We start from the raw sequence: 20,570 nt of genomic DNA, 5'->3' as shown, positions 1-20,570 counted from the left end.
CGGGCTGCTCAGTTTGTATTGGGTTCTAGGTGTCCGCCTCACCTGTCATCGTCTTCGTCGTCCTCATATTCCTCGCCCTCGTCTAACCCAGACTGGAGGTCACTGTTGGACACTTGACCCGCCTGCACTTTCCTAAAAAAACCAAGCCAACATGAATATCGACTTCCAGGGACTATGCACAGATAGGACCCACAATAAAAATGGAAAGGCAGGATTTCCGTTCAGATGAGTAGATGCACGATGCTCCAAGTCGTAAGTAAGTGAGTGAGTGAGTGAGTGAGTGAGTGAGTGAGTGAGTGAGTGAGTGAGTGAGTGAGTGAGTGAGTGAGTGAGTGAGTGAGTGAGTGAGTGAGTGAGTGAGTGAGTGAGTGAGTGAGTGAGTGAGTGAGTGAGTGAGTGAGTGAGTGAGTGAGTGAGTGAGTAAGAATGAGGGTAACACATAATAGCTATGGCCCTAGCCACAGGCTCGAGGGAGGGAACATTGTGCGACTTAAAGTACTCAGAGCTCCTGCTAAGCACACTTTCGGGTGCTCGGCGCTGACTTTCGGGTGCTCGGCACAGACCATCGGGTGCTCGGCACAGACTATCGGGGGCTCGGCGCTGACTATCGGGTGCTTGGCGCTGACTGTCGAGTGCTCGGCACAGACTATCGGGTGCTCGGCGCAGACTTTCGGGGTGCACAGCGCTGACTGTCGGCTGTTCGGCGTACACGGTCGCATGTTCGGCGTGGACTGTCGGGTGTTCGGCGCTGACTATCGGGTGTTCGGCGCTGACTATCGGGTGTTCGGTGCAGACCCGGATAGGGTGAAAAGGAAGTCCGGAACAATGACATATCGAGCACAAAACGGGGCAGAGAAATGGCTAACAAAAGCCTTTTATGGAAGTTGCTAATGTAGGAGTGTTTTATTTTTCCAGGCTTTGACGCCGATCTCTGAAACTGAACGATTAATCGCTTCGTCAAATAATTAACCAGCGTGAGCCCAAAAGTCGTCACCTGAAGTAGTCTTCCTCGACCTCGTCAGGTTCCAGCTGCTGTGAGATGCGTTCAATGCGAGACTACAGAGAATAAAAAAAAAAAAACAGAGTTATCGAACAATGTGAGGGGTTGCGCTTATAGAAGCAAGGCAGACTCTACCCCGGATCGGTCAGAAGGGGACGGGCCAACAACTCCTTGGAGGCGCGGATGCATAGTCATGCAAAATGTTGAGGATTCTTCAAGAAAATATTTATATATATTTTTTGGTGACCGAAGGTGGTTGCGGGCACGGGAAACACAAGGCCGACTTTTTTTCTTTCTTTCGTAAGAGAAATAGTCCCATTGACAGCTGTTTCATCTCATTAGACACTGTAGCCCTATGTGTGATGGAGCCATTGCGCGACGGAGCTAACGGCTGTAAAGAATAGTAGCAACAGCTGAGGCTACAGCTATCATTTGTAAGAACGCGAGACAAGCTATTTTCAGTATAAAGAAGTTGATGTCGAATGAAGTAAGAAAATGGAGTAAGAGATAAACATATCAAAGAGATGCAGTTCTATATTTTGGGAATACAAAATCAGCATTGCTTTTTCATTTGATTGATCAAATGGAACGGCACTTTCCTTCATTCATTGCACCGTATCATTCAAAACACGTCTAAACATTGATGTAGTTTCGTGGATACATAAAAAAATAAAAGAAAGGACATATGGTCGTTTAGCATTAATTTAAGAATTATAATGAACATTCTATTATAATAATACTTTAAACAGAAATTGAAACAATATATATTACATTAATAATAATATTCATTCTCTTTCTTGAAAGTTAGAGACTTTACTATCGCTGACAAATAACACCCAGAAGAATGAGGCGAGAATTAGATGAATGATTTGTGAATACAACTCTAGAAGCGACAGCATTCAGTAATACGCGTACGACAAACAGTTTCTTGAATATACTCCCAAGGCTTTGTTTGGTGTAGAAAAGACAAAATAAACCGAGTATCAATCCTACCTGGTCTTGGAAATGCACTGAACGATTCATCTCTTCGTCAAATAATAAACCAGCGAGCCAAAGACTTCAACTTGGTAAAATAATCAGATAAAAAATATCTCCTTCGAGAAAATTCACGGACTCTATCTTATACAGTTCGGAGCCATATCTTGTTTATGCTATCATCTACAGACAGACGGAATAGACAATTGACGAGCACGGGGTTCATTGACAACTAAGGATTTTAGCGAATCAATATAAATACAGACTGTTAGCGGTCGCGTGTGCGCATATATAATGCGGTTGTCTGTTTCTATGGTTGCAACCTATAAAAGCAATTTTGGAGGTTATTTATGAGCAAAGCGAGTTAAAGAGTGCCCGTTTTTCAGACGCGGTGGATTTTATTGTACGCGTCTGAAAATTAGATAAAGTTAAAAAAAAGTACAATTCTAAAGCTCAATTGTTTTTCTAAAGTTTTTGTGAAGTTATTTTTTGAGCTCAGTTTTCTTTGAATAGTGGGCAAAATTTGTTTACATCTGTCACGATTTCTCAACAAGAGTTCCACCGATGTCTTTCTGCTTTACACTTTTTATCTTTTATTTTGTATCTAATTTTCGGTTGAGGCTGTGCCGTCAATCGTGACTGTGATTCTTTAATGCTAATTGGCTATTTTTTTTAACCTTGTCGTGGTGGCTAAGGTTGCATGCCCACAACCCCCTTGTCTCCAAAATATCCTATGTAAACATCTGCCCTACATGACGGGACATACCTTTAACTCATTCAGCTTCTTTTGCTCGGCCTTCTTCTGGTTGGTAAAGTTCTTGATCGGAGGCTTTCCATTGTCCTGAAACAAATCAGCAAGTTTAACAAACAGGAAACGAAGAGGCAGATACCAACATTGTGAAACTAACAGGGTCGGCGGAGCTAGCGGTGAGGGCACCAAAAACAAAATCGGACAAAGACCGTTTTCACGAATTGCGCTTGCATTCAAAATGCCACAGACTGGCATGGAGATTTGGAGTCAAACTCCCCTTTGTCAAACTTTTTGGATCAGCTGTGGCCGGCCATTTTGTAGGGGGGGGGGGGGGGGGGGGGTGAATAGGTTCGCCGATCGGCGGATTCGGCCCCGAAATGCTCGCGGATTACGGATTTTGATGATTATTTCAGCGGATTGGCGGATTTTGGAACAACGCCGGATCACGGATCTGTTGACAATTTGGGCACGGATTTCGGGTTTTGACTGCTTTGACGGCCGAATTTCGGATTTTAAATGAATTTCAATCGATGCTATTGTTTATCTGTCAAACCATGCGGATCTAAAAATATCTGCGGATCCACGGATTTGCCTTGAAAATGTTGCGGATCGGCGGATTTTCATACCCCTATTCACCCCCCACCCCCCTGTAGCATTTTGAACGTGTGCACAACATCGTGTAAACAGTCTATTGTGAGACTAAAGCTGAATGCTTTTTCGTAAAAAATTGCTAAAACTGCAATAAAGGAAGACAACATCATTTAGCTCTTTAGGGAACCGGTTTTTATTGGCTATGCTGTAGCGGCTCCTAGGCCTTTGTCCTGTACTAATTTAAATAATTTCTGCCCCATTTTTTTTTTATTCACCACCTATTCCCCCCCCCCCCCCCCCCCCCCCTCTTCCCATACAAAGAATTGCACAATACCATCTGAAGTGAATTCAGCTCATTTTCCAGCAGGGCAATGTCTTTTATCAGCCGGCCGCATCTGCAGTAAAACACACCAGGCGGCTTAACAATTACTGCAAACTGAGAGCAACACTAATTTGGGTTGCACTCCCATTAATTCTTGACAATTCCAATCAGTATCATAACTGTTGGATTATTACTTGATTGATTGCAATTTAACGGCTTTTAGGCTTGAACAATTCTAAAAATCAGCAGGGGCATATGCACAGGGGATGAACCTGGTAATTTTTCCTCTTTTTGCAGCTCATGTATCTGTAGCAATCATAAATTTTATCATAGAATAAGTAAGTATTCACATATTGGCCAGCGAAAAGGTTATGCAATTCAAAGTATTGCATGCAGCAGAAAACTACAGACAAGCTACAGACAATTGGGTCAAGGAGGGCACACACAACCCTTGGACACTAAAAAGCAATCTTTATTATCAGGGTAATCACAAAACCTTAGACTTTTTTTATGCTAGGATGCATCCTTGATATAAAGGGTAGTGATGGGTATCCTTGATATAAAGGGTAGTGATGGGTATCCTTGATATAAAGGGTAGTGATGGGTATCCTTGATATAAAGGGTAGTGATGGGTATCCTTGATATAAAGGGTAGTGATGGGTATCCTTGATATAAAGGGTAGTGATGGGTATCCTTGATATAAAGGGTACTGATGGGTATCCTTGATATAAAGGGTAGTGATGGGTATCCTTGATATAAAGGGTAGTGATGGGTATCCTTGATATAAAAGGTAGTGATGGGTATCCTTGATATAAAGGGTAGTGATGGGTATCCTTGATATAAAGGGTAGTGATGGGTATCCTTGATATAAAGGGTACTGATGGGTATCCTTGATATAAAGGGTAGTGATGGGTATCCTTGATATAAAGGGTAGTGATGGGTATCCTTGATATAAAAGGTAGTGATGGGTATCCTTGATATAAAGGGTACTGATGGGTATCCTTGATATAAAGGGTAGTGATGGGTATCCTTGATATAAAAGGTAGTGATGGGTATCCTTGATATAAAGGGTAGTGATGGGTATCCTTGATATAAAGGGTAGTGATGGGTATCCTTGATATAAAGGGTACTGATGGGTATCCTTGATATAAAGGGTAGTGATGGGTATCCTTGATATAAAGGGTAGTGATGGGTATCCTTGATATAAAGGGTAGTGATGGGTATCCTTGATATAAAGGGTAGTGATGGGTATCCTTGATATAAAGGGTAGTGATGGGTATCCTTGATATAAAGGGTAGTGATGGGTATCCTTGATATAAAGGGTAGTGATGGGTATCCTTGATATAAAGGGTAGTGATGGGTATCCTTGATATAAAGGGTAGTGATGGGTATCCTTGATATAAAGGGTAGTGATGGGTACCTCGTAATTTCGAAAGTCTTGCAAAAATTTGGCAATGCCAGCGTTTTTTACGCAAGTCTTGAAGTCTTTTTTGTTCAAAATTTAAGGATCTTGGAGTCTTTTTTTCTAGTCTCGGAGTCTCTGCTTTAAATGCGACCGCAGAGTCTTTGATTTTGCACCATGCTAGGGGTATTGTCACACTTGATTGTATTGTAATTCTTTTCTCAACTGATGTTCTTGACATACCTCGAGCAAGTTATCCCAAAACAAGCTCGGGATCAAATTCCGAAATTTGACAAGTCTCGGGCTCGGATTCTGAAATGCGGGTCTGGGTGCCTTGGCATGTCTCGGATTTACCCATCACTACCCCTGACACAGGGAAACAAGTCTAAAAAAAGGTTGAAGCTTTACAGTTTAAAGATTTCAGACAGGAGTTCAACATAAAATAAATCAGCCTTGGGTTGATTTTTCGGGCCCCCATGACTGTCTATGGGTAATACTTACACATTGTAATCTTGTTTTCTCTCAGGCGAGGATAAAGAATGGCTAGCATCAAGGCTGTCTGTGAACTTATCGACCTAAAGTAAAAATTTATGTTGTTCAGGCATGTACCCAGGATTGGCTGAGGGGGGGGGGGGGGGGGTGCAATTATTGGTATCATATGGAAAAAGCATATTATTTGGCCGACAAGGGGGTTGCGTTTGCACCCTGTGTACATACCTGTTGTTTATTCTCAGTCACACACATAGGTGATGACAAACCTCACAGCTTCAACCAATGAAAAACCAGCCTGTCCTTACCCAGGAAACTTTTGAAAAAGCTTTTATGGGGTGAATCATGGTTGGGAAAGGGGCTTTTCACATTATTAGTAACACAGCTTTCTTATGTGTTTTTCAGCAATTTTCATTGTGCATCAGAAGTGGACCTTTTACTTTTGTGGAGGGGGGGGACATGCCTCTTTAAAGCCCATGTACCGTAAATGACCTAATAAATGCCCCCTATCAAAAGAAGGCCACTGATCTAATGAACGCCCCCCCCCCCTTAAGCTTACAAGTTTGTAATGAACGCCTCTCTCTAATAAACGCCCCCTCTATTAAACGCCCCTCCCCCGCTCCCTTCCCTGCCAGCTTAAAAACAGACGACATAGGAATTCGTGGAGCATTTTTAGAATTGAACTCGAAACATATCACGCATTTAAATTCAAACGTCCCAAAAACAAAAAAAAACAAACCTTCTCTGCCAAAATAGACAGTTATTTCTAAAGAACGAGGTATTTATAAAGAAATTTATAAAACATTAACTTATGAGGAAGCCCAAACGAAGTTTAGCTAAATGAGAATAAACGTCCCAAAACAACAACCGTACCTTCTCTACCAAAGTAGACAGTTTCTTCTGCAGTTTCTGTAGAGAAGTCTCTTCCTTGACGACCAAAGATTCTCGAGACATTTTTTGTGTAGCTATCGTTGTCGGACTGTCGTTTATTATAGCATAAGTAATGTAAAGTGTACCAAGTGAAAACTTACAAACAAACTTCAAAATGTTGGTGCTGTGGGATTCAGTCTCTCGCGGTCACAAGAAAAAGCAGGTAGACCGAGCAAAAAATAACAATAGGAAAATCACATCATATAACGACAAAAAAATATTTTTTCCAGATAACATAATTTATCTAATTCATGGCTGCTATGTTAGGGCCCGAGGTAGTAGTAGAAATACAAGGAAATTTATTTTTAAAAATTGTTGTCTAATAATGATGTCATATCCGTCCAGACGGCCCTTGAGCTCTGAGAGGGCTGGAGACGGTCGATGCGACTTTTCTCGCGAGCGAAGAACCAGACACGAGTAAAACCCGTCAAACCTGAATTGGAATTGAAAATTAACAACCATTGAACAATTTGGAAGGTGCACACTTTGCAATCTTTGTTTATCTCTGAGGCACGTGGTCATTTAGGCAGAGGGGCTGAATTTTGATGAGTGACTATCTTTGAAAACCGCTGTACCGATGAACAAAATGGAGTCCCTTCGTATGCCTTTCGCAGCCTGGTTTTTTATCTGGTTTGCCGTCTGTGAAATTTGGATTGTTTCTGCAGACCTTCCAGGTAAGACTTTATCCGAGCATTACAGTTTTTCACAAAAAAATCGATTGAAGCGGAATTACTGCGTTGTATTTCCGGCTGATTGTTGTTCTTCGCAAGTTGTGAAGGCTTTGTTATGGCTGATTTCCAACTCTTTAGGGGGTTTCAGCCCCATTTTAAAGATCCATCCAGGTACATCTCTATCGCTAGATCCCCGGCTCAACATTTACTCTGTGTTTGACTTTGAACAGAGTCGATTTAAACTGCCTTCAAATCAATAATATGCTATTACAAGTCCCAATTTATTGCTAATGAGCAGTGTACGGAAATCGCATTCTCGTTCAAAGTTTCCACTTAAAACAAAGTTGCCGCGCAAATAAAATATCAAAAGAGCAATCATACACTTTTAATGCCTAGCAAATGTGCCCAGGAATCCTAATTATTCCAACAGTCTTAAAGTAATCGGCTAAATTTCAGTCATATTGATTGAATCAACTTCTTGCGACTTGAAAATACTTTTCTTTGATTTGGAAGTGATAACAAGTAGGCGATGGCACGTAATGCTGGGTTACCTATTTTGAAATTATAAGTGGTCTCATAGTCTCAATTGACTAAAAATTAATTAATTGTTTTAGCTACCGTTGGCGATAAAGTAGTTATTATGTTAGCGATTATACAACATCTCTGGGGCTTAAAGCAATGTACAAATATTTTCAAACGTCAATCACAATGACATTTTGTACAGGATTTGCTATTGAATGGCAGGCTTCAGGATTCATACTTTATAGTGATATTTGTATTTTAGATAATTGCATGGAGAGGCTGTTTCCTGATTCAATATATTCCTATTGTCCTACTCCATTCCATCATTGTGTTATGTAAATGAATTTCTAAACACACTATCACTCTAACATGTGACCCTCATTAATGCAATAGAACGGTTATGATGATAGAACATGTTTTTAAAAATTGTGTCTCAACTGAGACATTTATATAATGTTGTTTTTCTAATTGTTCGTATTTGCCTCAAATTGTTATGAGTTTATTTAACTAAAAGCATCTTGCTTCATGTGCAACACAAAAACTGAAATATAATTGTGTGGGAATAATATGTCATAAAAAAATATTTCTTTGTTATGTAAAATTGTAGGTTTTTTGGGCTTAGAGTTGGCTCCAAACTTCACTCTTGCTAGAAAATCCTGCCTGGGGTGAGAGCCTTGTCACATATTGTATTTACTAGATTCTGATGCTTATTGTAATAAACAAAACAAAACAGACGCAGAAGTTCCCTGCACTCCTTAAAATAGATGTACTGACTTCAAAATAATTAAGTTGGGTCGTGCTCCTTAAACAAAATAATTAAACAAAACATAATAATTAAACAAAAAAATCAGAAATGACTGCGCCCGTCACACCAGAGAATGATGAATAAATAAAATCTTTAAAGAAATTAAAACCCTTTCTGAAAGAAATATTTTTTTTCTTAAGCTCTGAATAAGTTTCTTTTTGTTGCTGTTATTTTGCTGCTTAAAGCCTGAGCCCGCGCTAGTTTGCCACACAAACAGTCACATGATGCTTTAGCCTAAGACCCCTATTGCAATTCTAAGCAAATTCATTGCTGTAGCCTCTTGATTTTAATTGCAAATTTAAACAACGTCGATCAACCACACTTTGTTATTGTTTATGATTGAAAATTATTAACGGTTTATTTGCAAGTAAACTTAAAAAGAAACCGCCAATTTATGTCTGATACATTATTGACAATATTTGATTGAGAATATCTTGGTTACTCGCTTGAATTAGCAAATAGATATGGATGCTTTGTGTGACTCCCATTGAGCGGGAGCATAAAATGGCGGCGTGACTGTCCTTCTTTAAAAGTTCAAGCATTAGACTGCAAGAGAAGCACTAAAATGATTATTCTTGCCTTTTTGTCACTTCTTAAAATACTTTGTTATCTGGGAAAAATCAGTAGTCTTTGGGTGGAAAACGTCCACTCACACAAGGTAAATTTGCAGCCATGTTTTGGAGAGTTCATTTTTTGTAAGGCACATACATGTTTCTAATTTATTCTCTGTCTCAAAAAAAGCCAGTCTGTGAAAAGGCTCATTGTAGTACATATGTCATAGCTGTAAGCTCCCTGTGAGTTGCTCCTGAACTCATTTTTCCAAGATTTCGGCATATGGTTGCTAACTGTAATTGCTTAAGTTCCTCCCTAGAACAGCGCCATGCCCAAATTAGATCCTCCCTTGAATAAGCGCCTCCCTGAATAAGCGCCTTGCCGTTTTGCACTTAAATCTTCGCTGACAAGGGGGATTGTGCGCTAAAGAAGGGAAGTAACAGTAATTGGCAGCAATACAAGACACAGCATTTTATTATTGTAAGGTTGTATTGCTGTGGTTCTTGTAGGATTTTTTAGTCTTTGCACTATGTTAAAAAGCAATTTTTTTATCTAGAGAAGAAACTGTTTTTGTAATAAGTGGCTCCCCCAAATAAGCGGTAATTCGACGATATTGGGGAAGGGGAGAGAAGTTTTTTTGGAGTTTAATGTAAAGCGAGTATTAACGGTAAATGCGGCTGGGGTAATAGACTTCTATTTGCCTGTTCTCTTCCTTCTCTGCTCTCGCACAAGAACACGATGCACGCTTGCTCGCAAGTGTAATAACAAGTACCCAATGTCGTGATGATAAGGAAGACAACAGCGACAACAGCGAGAAGTGACAAAGGACGTGAATTTCACAGCTTACCAGCGACTCAAAATAGCTATAAGTAGGCTGCATGCTTGAAAAGCAAACCGACCGTAAGTGTCTTTTTACTGCTTTTAATCAATGAGCGCTACGGCGGTTGTAAAGACGTCTTTCTCTGTGTTTTTAACCTTTATGACCTTGCTGAAACACAAATCGATTTTTCATGATCGAGTTACTGTCTATAAGGCTTTATAGCGACTTGGGTGTGATGAAATATGTTTGAAGCAAGGCGCCCACACTCGTTATCGACGGTACACATGCTATTTCTGTTATTTTCCTTCATTTGTTTAGTAGGTTCAAGCTCGCTTATCAACGGTAAGGGTAATATTTTTTCAAATTCCTCCAAATACATTGTCTGAATCGTTACGACCAACTGCATGTGTTAGCGGCAGTTGATAATCTGTTTCTTTATCCACTTCTTGAGTGCCGTTTTTAAGCGACTAACACAAATTTTTCTTAAATTCCGCTCAAAAAGTGCGTGCATTGATGGCCAAAACAGCCAACATTGCTGGCCCCACAATGCTGCCTCTGTTCTGCGCATCATGTTATAAGGTTATGTAATGAAGAAGTTTACGGGGACATACCAACATTTGCATTGGAGGTGCCGGTAGTGCTGGTCAATGTTGGTGTTGGTTGCATTAGGCTAATTGTCTATGAATACCAAAGGACGCGAAGAATGGCGGTAATATTCTCTATTCGCAGCGTAGTTTAGGTGTGTTTAACTAATATTGAATTAATATCCATACTTCGACATCGTCGTATTGAATGAATATCCATACTTCGACATCTCCTACGCATATCTCGACTTCACTGTTTATAGAGGCAACTAATAGCTTGCCTAACCAAGGCTATTAATTCTCTTCAAGGTTCAAGTGCTTAAAAAAATAACTTATCTCATTTGGGCCTCCAGACTCTAGTGGATCACGAAAATGCAATTATGACCACATTATCACTGTAATCAATACGCCTCCAACGAGGGGTCGACCTCTCAGCGAATAGATATAGCACTTTTAAGATTATTTTTAGGCTTGGCCATTACTATTATTAGTAATTCTGTTTTTTCACTCCGCCATAGTGAATTTAACAAAAAGCTCATTGCAAGGGCTTTTGCAAGAAAATTTTAAAAATAAACACCCATGACTGAAGTCTAATCATCAATAATACTTGATTTAAAGTTCCTTAGTTACTTGCTTGAATTGGCCGATGGAAATGGATTTTTAGCCCCCGGTATTGTGCAGGGGTGAAATGGCGGTGTGATTGGCCTCTATTAATCACGATGATTTAGGCAAATCACGATTTAAACTTGTTAGAAATTTTATTTTAAATTCATAAATTATATTTATATTATAGTTTTTCCATTGATATCCTTATATTTGGCATCTTCATAATTCGCGGCTACCATTACTAACGTTTTTGTAGTAGAAGCATGCTCTACGATCCATTACTAACGTTTGTGTAGTAGAAGCATGCTCTACGATCCATTACTAACGTTTGTGTAGTAGAAGCATGCTCTAGGATCCATTACTAACGTTTGTGTAGTAGAAGCATGCTCTACGATCCATTACTAACGTTTGTGTAGTAGAAGCATGCTCTACGATCCATTACTAACGTTTGTGTAGTAGAAGCATGCTCTACGATCCATTACTAACGTTTGTGTAGTAGAAGCATGCTCTACGATCCATTACTAACGTTTGTGTAGTAGAAGCATGCTCTACGATCCATTACTAACGTTTGTGTAGTAGAAGCATGCTCTACGATCCATTACTAACGTTTGTGTAGTAGAAGCATGCTCTAGGATCCATTACTAACGTTTGTGTAGTAGAAGCATGCTCTACGATCCATTACTAACGTTTGTGTAGTAGAAGCATGCTCTACGATCCATTACTAACGTTTGTGTAGTAGAAGCATGCTCTACGATCCATTACTAACGTTTGTGTAGTAGAAGCATGCTCTAGGATCCATTACTAACGTTTGTGTAGTAGAAGCATGCTCTACGATCCATTACTAACGTTTGTGTAGTAGAAGCATGCTCTACGATCCATTACTAACGTTTGTGTAGTAGAAGCATGCTCTACGATCCATTACTAACGTTTGTGTAGTAGAAGCATGCTCTACGATCCATTACTAACGTTTGTGTAGTAGAAGCATGCTCTACGATCCATTACTAACGTTTGTGTAGTAGAAGCATGCTCTACGATCCATTACTAACGTTTGTGTAGTAGGAGCATGCTCTAGGATCAAGCGCTCTCTTTCTTCGGACCGCGAAGCATGTTTGCGAAAATGCATCTTTCCCTTCTTGTTTTGTGTTTATTATTTTTCTTGTTTAATATTTTTTCAAATTGTTTTACTTTTTAGATGAGCCAAGTTTCCGACAAAAAAGGTCGCTTGTGCATGGGACTACATGTCCCAAGGGTACTTTTGCCAAAGACCTTTTCTGCGTCAAGCGTTGTGGGCCCGGCCTCTATGGGAACATCAAAACATGGACCTGCGAAGAGTGCTCCAAGCAATGCAGAACGTGCTCTGATGGCACGCGGAACGATATTTGCACGAGCTGCTTGAATCCTTATTATTTGAGCGATGGCGTTTGCCTCGCTCTCTGCAGGGCGGGGACCCTGAGCCAGGGGCCGCCCTTGCGTAACATGAGACTCATAGGAGGGCAGACCCAATTCGAGGGGCGCCTGGAGGTGTACAAATTTGGTTCCTGGGGCACTGTTTGCGACGACGGTTGGGACATTCTCGACGCCTCTGTAGTGTGCCGTGAGCTCATGCTTGGGGAGGCCCTAGAGGCCGTTACTATGGCAGGAATGGGACAGGGCTCCCCATCGCAGAAAATTCATTTGAGTGGAGTCGCCTGCAATGGAAACGAGACTCGGTTAGATGCTTGTGCGCATGCGCCTTGGGAACATAACGGTTGCGGCCATTTTGAGGACGTCGGCGTACGATGCAGTGGACCCGATTTAACCAGGCGATGCGTGAGGTCGTGTGGGGCTGGGTACTACCTCGTAGCCGGGCGACAGAAGTGCGACACGTGTGATAGTTCGTGTTTGACATGCGCGAACTCTTCGGATTCGTGTTTGACATGCGACAAACCTTTATTTTTATCAGGTGAGTCATTTGAGAAGACTGAAAATGTCTTTAAATCCAAGAACATGTGTGTTACCGCGAGGGTTTGGGTTACCGCGAGGGTACGAGTTTTCGCGAGGGTTCGTGTTACCGCGTTACCGCGAATGTACAGTACTTGCAAGACTATAAAATCCATATTTGTTTGTTAGGTGTGTGAGTGATTTGGTTGTCTGTTCAGTGTACTATCAGTATTTACCATGTAAATCTCCGCTTGGTTTTGATTCAACATATTCTGGTAACGCCTAGGAGCTGACTAAATTCGCCCATGCCTTCGCTCCTTTTGTAAAACAACATAAGGCTGGCGTCTCATGTCAAAAAATAGATTTTCGTTATTTCATGTGCATAGACTAACTCTCTGTATGCCAATCGCCTAGGTAACAAATGCCTTGACGTGTGCGGTGACGGTTACTATGGTGATGCCACTAGCCGCAAGTGTCTCAGGTGCGATCCTATTTGCCGAACGTGCTCCGGGAACCCCTCCAACTGCACGAGCTGTCCATTCACTCCCGATCGCTATCTGTTCAACAACACGTGCCTACTCGACTGCGGTAAGACCCACGTGATAGAGTATGCGACCTTGCGGCTGAGTGGTAAGCGGAGCTCCCCGTACGAAGGGCGCGTGGAGGTGCTTCGTGGTGACGACTGGCTCACCATCTGTGACGAGACTTTCGACTTCCGTGAAGCGACAGTCGTGTGTCGACAGTTGGGCATGGGACGCGCGATCAAGTCGGTACGAAATGCGGGATTCGGCGCAGGAAAGGGCCGCATTTGGGTAGACAAGCTTTACTGCACGGGTGGGGAGAGCAACATCTTTGACTGTCCCATGAAGCAAATGCACTGGAATTCCGAATGCTACCACGTGAATGACGCCGGAGTCATCTGCTCAGGCCCGCAAACAGGAAGCCCAATGAGCAACACGTGTAGACGAAGTTGCCAAGAAGGATATTACAAGAACGACTTGGATATCTGTAAGAAGTGCTCAAGCCAGTGCGCAGCATGCATAGGCACCAGTCAGCGATGCACAAAATGCTCCGCACCCAAGTTCCTATTGAAGAACAGTTGCGTGACACAGTGTACGGCGGCACAGTACGGCAATACCGTGACTCGTGAGTGCTCTCCGTGCGACACGAGTGTGTGCGTGACGTGCGCGAATGGGCCCAATGGTAGGAACTGCTCGTCGTGCGTTGCACCGCGTGCTCTCAAGGACGGCGAGTGCATGGACACGTGTGCACCCGACTTGTACGAGAAGTCAGGTAAGATATGAGAGACAAGACAGCATGTGCACCCGACTTGTACAAGAAGTCAGGTAAGATATGAGAGACAAGACAGCATGTGTACCCGACTTGAACGAGAAGTCAGGAAAGAGATAGGGACAAGACAACGTGTGGACCCGACTTGAACGAGAAGTCAGGTAAGAGATAGGGACAAGACAACGTGTGGACCCGACTTGTACAAGAAGTCAGGTAAGAGATAGGGATAAGACAACGTGTGGACCCGACTTGTACGAGAAGTCAGGTAAGAGATAGGGACAAGACAACGTGTGGACCCGACTTGAACGAGAAGTCAGGTAAGAGATAGGGACAAGACAACGTGTGGACCCGACTTGAACAAGAAGTCAGGTAAGAGATAGGGACAAAACCGCGTGTGGACCCGACTTGAACGAGAAGTCAGGTAAGAGATAGGGACAAGACAACGTGTGGACCCGACTTGAACGAGAAGTCAGGTAAGAGATAGGGACAAGACAACGTGTGGACCCGACTTGAACGAGAAGTCAGATAAGAGATAGGGACAAGAAAACGTGTGGACCCGACTTGTACGAGAAGTCAGGTAAGAGATAGGGACAAGACAACGTGTGGACCCGACTTGAACAAGAAGTCAGGTAAGAGATAGGGACAAAACCGCGTGTGGACCCGACTTGAACGAGAAGTCAGGTATGAGATAGGGACAAGACAACGTGTGGACCCGACTTGTACAAGAAGTCAGGTAAGAGATAAGGACAAGACAACGTGTGCACACGACTTGAACGAGAAGTCAGGTGAGAGATAGGGACAAGACAACGTGTGGACCCGACTTGAACGAGAAGTCAGGTAAGAGATAGGGACAAGACAACGTGTGGACCCGACTTGTACAAAAACTCGGGTAAGACGTGAAACAAGACGGCGTTTGGACTTGACTTGTACCAACGTACACGTGACTTGCGTGTTTCGAGTTTTATTTATTTTCCTGTTAAAAATGCGAGCTTGACCTATATTATCACTAATTTTATTGCGGATACACAGGAAAGTGTGTGTCTGACTGCGGCGAAGAGTTTTATCAATACGCCGGCAATAACACGTGCCTCGCGTGCCCCTCCGAGTGCTTCCGATGTGTGTACGAAGCGTCGCTCGGCAAGCCCCGATGCACGTCCTGCAAGCCCCCGAAAGTTTTCCAAAACAACGCATGCAACAATAACTGTACCGCTGACCAAGTATCGGTGCCCGTCCTCGATCGCATTGGCTCGGCCACCATTCGGCTAGTCAATGGTTCGGACTATTTAGAGGGCAGAGTTGAGGTCTTCTACAATGGCGAGTGGGGCACTGTCTGCGATGATAGTTGGGATTCCAAGGAGACCACTGTGGTCTGTAGGTATGTATTGAGCCTCGGGCTACCTGTGGTTTTATCATAAATGCGAGCTCCTGGCAACTAGGAGGTGGGAATAATCTTATTGGATCATGTTCGTTTAGATTCTCAAAAAGTCTCTCTTACTGCACCATCCCCTGAAACATTATGCGAGCGAGTTAGAGCGAGTATAACCATGCCAAGACGGCATTTTTTTTAAAGTCCTTATGATATTCCATGCCTATTCTGTTTGAATAAATATAGTATTTATGTAGAAATTTCCATCGAAATTTCGAGCATGCTCGAGATACCTGTTGTCTCTTTCAACAGACAGCTGAATCTTGGTGAGCCAGCGCTCAAACCGCTGGGTACGATCGCGAAAGGCACGGGTCGTATCTGGCTGGACGACATGTGGTGTATCGGGGGAGAGACGTCCCTGCAGCAGTGCCGACACCGGAAGTGGGGCGAAACCAACTGCAACCACAACGAGGACGTCGCCATACGGTGTAAGGGCCCGGGCATACGCAGATGCGCGGAAAAGTGCCCTGACGGCCAGTACGCCAGGGACACCTTGTGTCAGATGTGCGACCAGTCATGCGCCACGTGTGTAGATACGGGTACCAAGTGCCTCAAGTGTGCATCCGGGTACTACCTCAATGGTACCAACCAGTGTCTGAAAGATTGCGGCCCGGGTTATTACCTGAATGGCGCGCAGACGAAATGTTTGAAGTGCGATTCTAATTGCGCCACCTGTGAGGAAAGTAGCACTAAGTGTACATCTTGCCAGCCGCCGAACTTCCGTTTGGGCAACAAGTGCCAGGCAGACTGCGGGGCTGGCTACAAACCCGCACCCACCCACGGCATCCGGCTAGTGAATGGCAAGACGTCACTTCAAGGCCGCGTTGAGGTAAGTTCAGTTTAGGCCTAGATTAAACGGCGTGTCAGAGTCTCTCGACCACTCGCTATTCTTACGTCTCGCGGGGGATTGGGTCGAGTTGATAAACGAACAGTATGCTGGGACGATGAAAGCAATTCAACATGGCGTCAAACGATGCCGATGTTAATGTTGTGAATCTAACTAGCGGTAGCAGAATTGCCAAAACCTACCATACCCTTCCACTCTCCTAATCCTTCTTTATTCCTCCCTTTTGCTTGTGCTGCCCTTCAGGTGTTGTTCAGTTACAAGTGGGGTACCGTGTGTGACGATGGACTTCTCTTGCGTGACCTCACTGTATTCCTCTCCCGCATACCCTCACCCATTTCCTACATGTGTTGTCTTTCAAGTGTTGTTAAGTAACAAGTGGGGTACCGTTTGTGACGATGGATTTGCCTTGCGTGACCTCATTGTATTCCTCTCACGCATACCCTCACTCATTTCCTTCATGTGTTGTCCTCCAGGTGTTGTTCAATAACAAGTGGGGTACCGTTTGTGACGATGGATTTGCCTTGCGTGATCTCATTGTATTCCTCTCCCGCATACCCTCATCCATTTCCTTCATGTGTTTTCCTACAGGTGTTGTTCAATAACAAGTGGGGTACCGTTTGTGACGATGGATTTGCCTTGCGTGACCTCATTATATTCCTCTCACGCATACCCTCATCCATTTCCTTCATGTGTTTTCCTACAGGTGTTGTTCAATAACAAGTGGGGTACCGTTTGTGACGATGGATTTGCCTTGCGTGACCTCATTGTATTCCTCTCACGCATACCCTCACTCATTTCATTCATGTGTTGTCCTACAGGTGTTGTTCAATAACAAGTGGGGTACCGTGTGTGACGATGGATTTGACTTGCGTGACGCTACCGTTATTTGCCGAATGCTCAACTTTGGAAACGCAACTGCATATCACACAGCTGGCTATTTTGGGCGTGGCACAGGGGACACGTGGCTGGACGATCTCGAATGCACAGGTGCGTATTGAGATGAAACCTAATAAACTTCCCGTTTAAGTTGAGTTTTATGTAGATAAAAATCCTTTACTAATCCTTTCTGAAGAATTTATATCGCAATTTTAGGAGCTTTTTTTTTAAATTGCCCGTATAACTCTTAATACTTTGAAATGCACAGTTTTATGTTTGAACTAGCAACACGCATTGATTTTAAAGAGGTACCGTTGGCAGATCGTCGCCTTGTAGTGTCTTTGCCTTACACCATTGGATTCCGGGTTTGATTTCCAGGTTCCGACGTGAATTGAGTTATTGTTTTTAGCCTTTCCTTGGTTGTTTCATTTTCCGGGTTCTCAGGTTTTCCTCCCTACAAAAAACCAACAACATCAAACCTGTATTCCGTGATCAGACATTAAACGTATGTTGGCTGCCTGAGGCCCCATTTATGTCTTCTACTCGACCAAGTTGTATCTGCGCTCTCGTTATTCAGCAGAAGGAGAGTGATTAGCTCCCCTAGTGTATTTCGTATTTATCCCATCATCATCTCTCATCGAAACTCTTGCCATCTTCGTATTTATCCCATCATCATCTCTCATCGAAACTCTGGCCATCTTCGTATTTATCCCATCATCATCTCTCATCGAAACTCTTGCCATCTTCGTATTTATCCCATCATCATCTCTCATCGAAACTCTTGCCATCTTCGTATTTATCCCATCATCATCTCTTATGGAAACTCTGGCCATCTTCGTATTTATCCCATCATCATCTCTCATCGAAACTCTTGCCATCTTCGTATTTATCCCATCATCATCTCTCATCGAAACTCTTGCCATCTTCGTATTTATCCCATCATCATCTCTCATCGAAACTCTTGCCATCTTCGTATTTATCCCATCATCATCTCTTATGGAAACTCTGGCCATCTTCGTATTTATCCCATCATCATCTCGCATCGAAACTCTTGCCATCTTCGTATTTATCCCATCATCATCTCTCATCGAAACTCTGGCCATCTTCGTATTTATCCCATCATCATCTCTCATCGAAACTCTTGCCATCTTCGTATTTATCCCATCATCATCTCTTATGGAAACTCTTGCCATCTTCGTATTTATCCCATCATCATCTCTTATGGAAACTCTTGCCATCTTCGTATTTATCCCATCATCATCTCTACTTATGGAAACTCTGGCCATCTTCGTATTTATCCCATCATCATCTCTTATGGAAACTCTTGCCATCTTCGTATTTATCCCATCATCATCTCTACTTATGGAAACTCTGGCCATCTTCGTATTTATCCCATCATCATCTCTTATGGAAACTCTGGCCATCTTCGTATTTATCCCATCATCATCTCTCATCGAAACTCTTGCCATCTTCGTATTTATCCCATCATCATCTCTCATCGAAACTCTTGCCATCTTCGTATTTATCCCATCATCATCTCTTATGGAAACTCTTGCCATCTTCGTATTTATCCCATCATCATCTCTCATCGAAACTCTTGCCATCTTCGTATTTATCCCATCATCATCTCTTATGGAAACTCTTGCCATCTTCGTATTTATCCCATCATCATCTCTTATGGAAACTCTGGCCATCTTCGTATTTATCCCATCATCATCTCTTATGGAAACTCTCACTTTAATTAGCGCATGTTATCTTATCGTCGAAAGTCTCCAACTTATCGCATCTGACTCACGCTGCATGCTGACCTGGATAACTGTACCAGTGTACGCTAGGTCTCCTATCTCTAACGTAGCGCATCTGACTCACGCTGTATGCTGACCTGGATAACTGTACCCGTGTACGCTAGGTAATGAGAACACCTTGTCCAAGTGCAAGCATCGAGGTTGGGGCATTGAGAACTGCGAGCACAGCGAAGATGCAGGTGTCACGTGTGCAGGTCCCGACACGTCCCAGGACTGTATTATGAACTGCGGGCCAGGCTTTTATAAGAACGAGTAAGTCATTATTACCACTACTATTAATTCTTACAATTCTCTTTCCCCAGTCAATGCCGTTTTCCCCAGGAGCGCGCGAACATGTATAAATATGAAAACGTCAATGCCGTTTTCCCTAAGGAGCGCGCGAACATGTATAAATATGAAAACGTCAATGCTTGTCAAAGTTATTTCCCTTTCCCATAATCGCGTAGACATGTAGCATGATGCTATTCTTTGTTTACTCAGGAGCGCGCGAACATGTATAAATATGAAAACGTCAATGCATGTCAAAGTTATTTCCCTTTCCCATAATCGCTTAAACATGTAGCATGATGCTATTCTTTGTTTACTCAGGAGTGCGCGAACATGTGGCAAATGTAGTTCCGACTGTAAAGCATGTGAAGTCTACCCTGATAACTGCACTGAGTGCGCGGCGGGGGAGTTCCTGAACAAGTCGGATGTGAGAATGGTGTGTGTCCAGGACTGTGGCACAGGATTTTTCCCGCAAGACAAAATGTGTGTCCAGTGCGCTTCGCCCTGCTTTACTTGCTCGGGGACAGCAGATAATTGCACCGGTAGGGAGAAGATAAAAGGACCTTTTCCACTTCTTGTGGTTTATTTTGTTATTTACACACTGATTTCATATAAGGTTGCACTCTGGTAATTTATCAAATAGCTGTATATTCACAGCCAAAAAGCAGGATTACGTTCATAGCACGGAATATTTTCATCATTTTTTCTCCTTTTAATATCGACGTAGTAGGAGTAAGGTATAGGGTTTGGTGTTGTTCGCCCTAATATCTGCCCACTGGTTTAAAAATCGTTTCTCAGTGTAGTTCCATCTGTTCTGACAGTAATTGCAACGTAGAAAATATGATATGTCTGACTATTTGAATCTTCTATTGGTTTTGGCCGTATTAGTTTTCATTTGAGGAGGAAATGCCGTAAGCGGTTAGATGATCACATTTGGGGTGGGGTTTGTATGCTAAAATTGTTCTTTCTATGACAATGGAGACGTGGTCTATCTAAACATGCAACAGCGTCTTGATTCGAGAGAAAAAGGGGCAATACTGACGAGTATATATTTTGTAAGGGATAAATTTTAGCTGTGCAAATACTTCACTGCCTTCGCCTTAACATTTCTTTTAAATT

The 20,570-nt window shown here is 42.8% G+C and overlaps 2 protein-coding genes across 5 annotated transcripts in view; one reads left to right on the top strand and one right to left on the bottom strand.

The window, feature by feature from the left end:
• LOC5503613 (nephrocystin-1) overlaps positions 1-6,615 on the bottom strand; it is a 31,623-nt gene extending 25,008 nt beyond the window's left edge. The window contains exons 1-6 of one of the 4 annotated variants that reach the window (XM_048727607.1): positions 6,404-6,615; positions 5,543-5,616; positions 3,652-3,712; positions 2,742-2,816; positions 995-1,056; positions 43-132 (exon numbers count right to left, since the gene is read on the bottom strand). In XM_048727607.1, coding sequence (XP_048583564.1) covers positions 43-132; positions 995-1,056; positions 2,742-2,816; positions 3,652-3,712; positions 5,543-5,616; positions 6,404-6,484 — 443 coding nt within the window. In that variant the 5' untranslated portion in view covers positions 6,485-6,615. Of the gene's footprint in view, positions 1-42; positions 133-994; positions 1,057-1,993; positions 2,817-3,651; positions 3,713-5,542; positions 5,617-6,403 lie in introns of those variants that run through there. The other 3 variants (XM_048727610.1, XM_048727609.1, XM_048727608.1) reach the window with 3 other exon arrangements.
• Positions 6,616-6,817: 202 nt separating this feature from the next.
• Positions 6,818-20,570, top strand: part of LOC5503592 (deleted in malignant brain tumors 1 protein) — a 30,972-nt gene continuing 17,219 nt past the window's right edge. The window contains exons 1-8 of the mRNA XM_048727606.1: positions 6,818-7,134; positions 12,213-12,962; positions 13,355-14,233; positions 15,260-15,605; positions 15,909-16,485; positions 17,322-17,490; positions 19,289-19,436; positions 19,773-19,993. Coding sequence (XP_048583563.1) covers positions 7,038-7,134; positions 12,213-12,962; positions 13,355-14,233; positions 15,260-15,605; positions 15,909-16,485; positions 17,322-17,490; positions 19,289-19,436; positions 19,773-19,993 — 3,187 coding nt within the window. The 5' untranslated portion in view covers positions 6,818-7,037. The remainder of the gene's footprint in view (positions 7,135-12,212; positions 12,963-13,354; positions 14,234-15,259; positions 15,606-15,908; positions 16,486-17,321; positions 17,491-19,288; positions 19,437-19,772; positions 19,994-20,570) is intronic.

The sequence above is a fragment of the Nematostella vectensis genome, chromosome 5 (assembly GCF_932526225.1).
Source record: "Nematostella vectensis chromosome 5, jaNemVect1.1, whole genome shotgun sequence".
In the NCBI taxonomy this organism is placed as follows: Eukaryota; Metazoa; Cnidaria; class Anthozoa; order Actiniaria; family Edwardsiidae; genus Nematostella; species Nematostella vectensis.
Note: the sequence above shows the minus strand (reverse complement) of the source record. Positions and strands in the feature narration are given on the sequence as shown.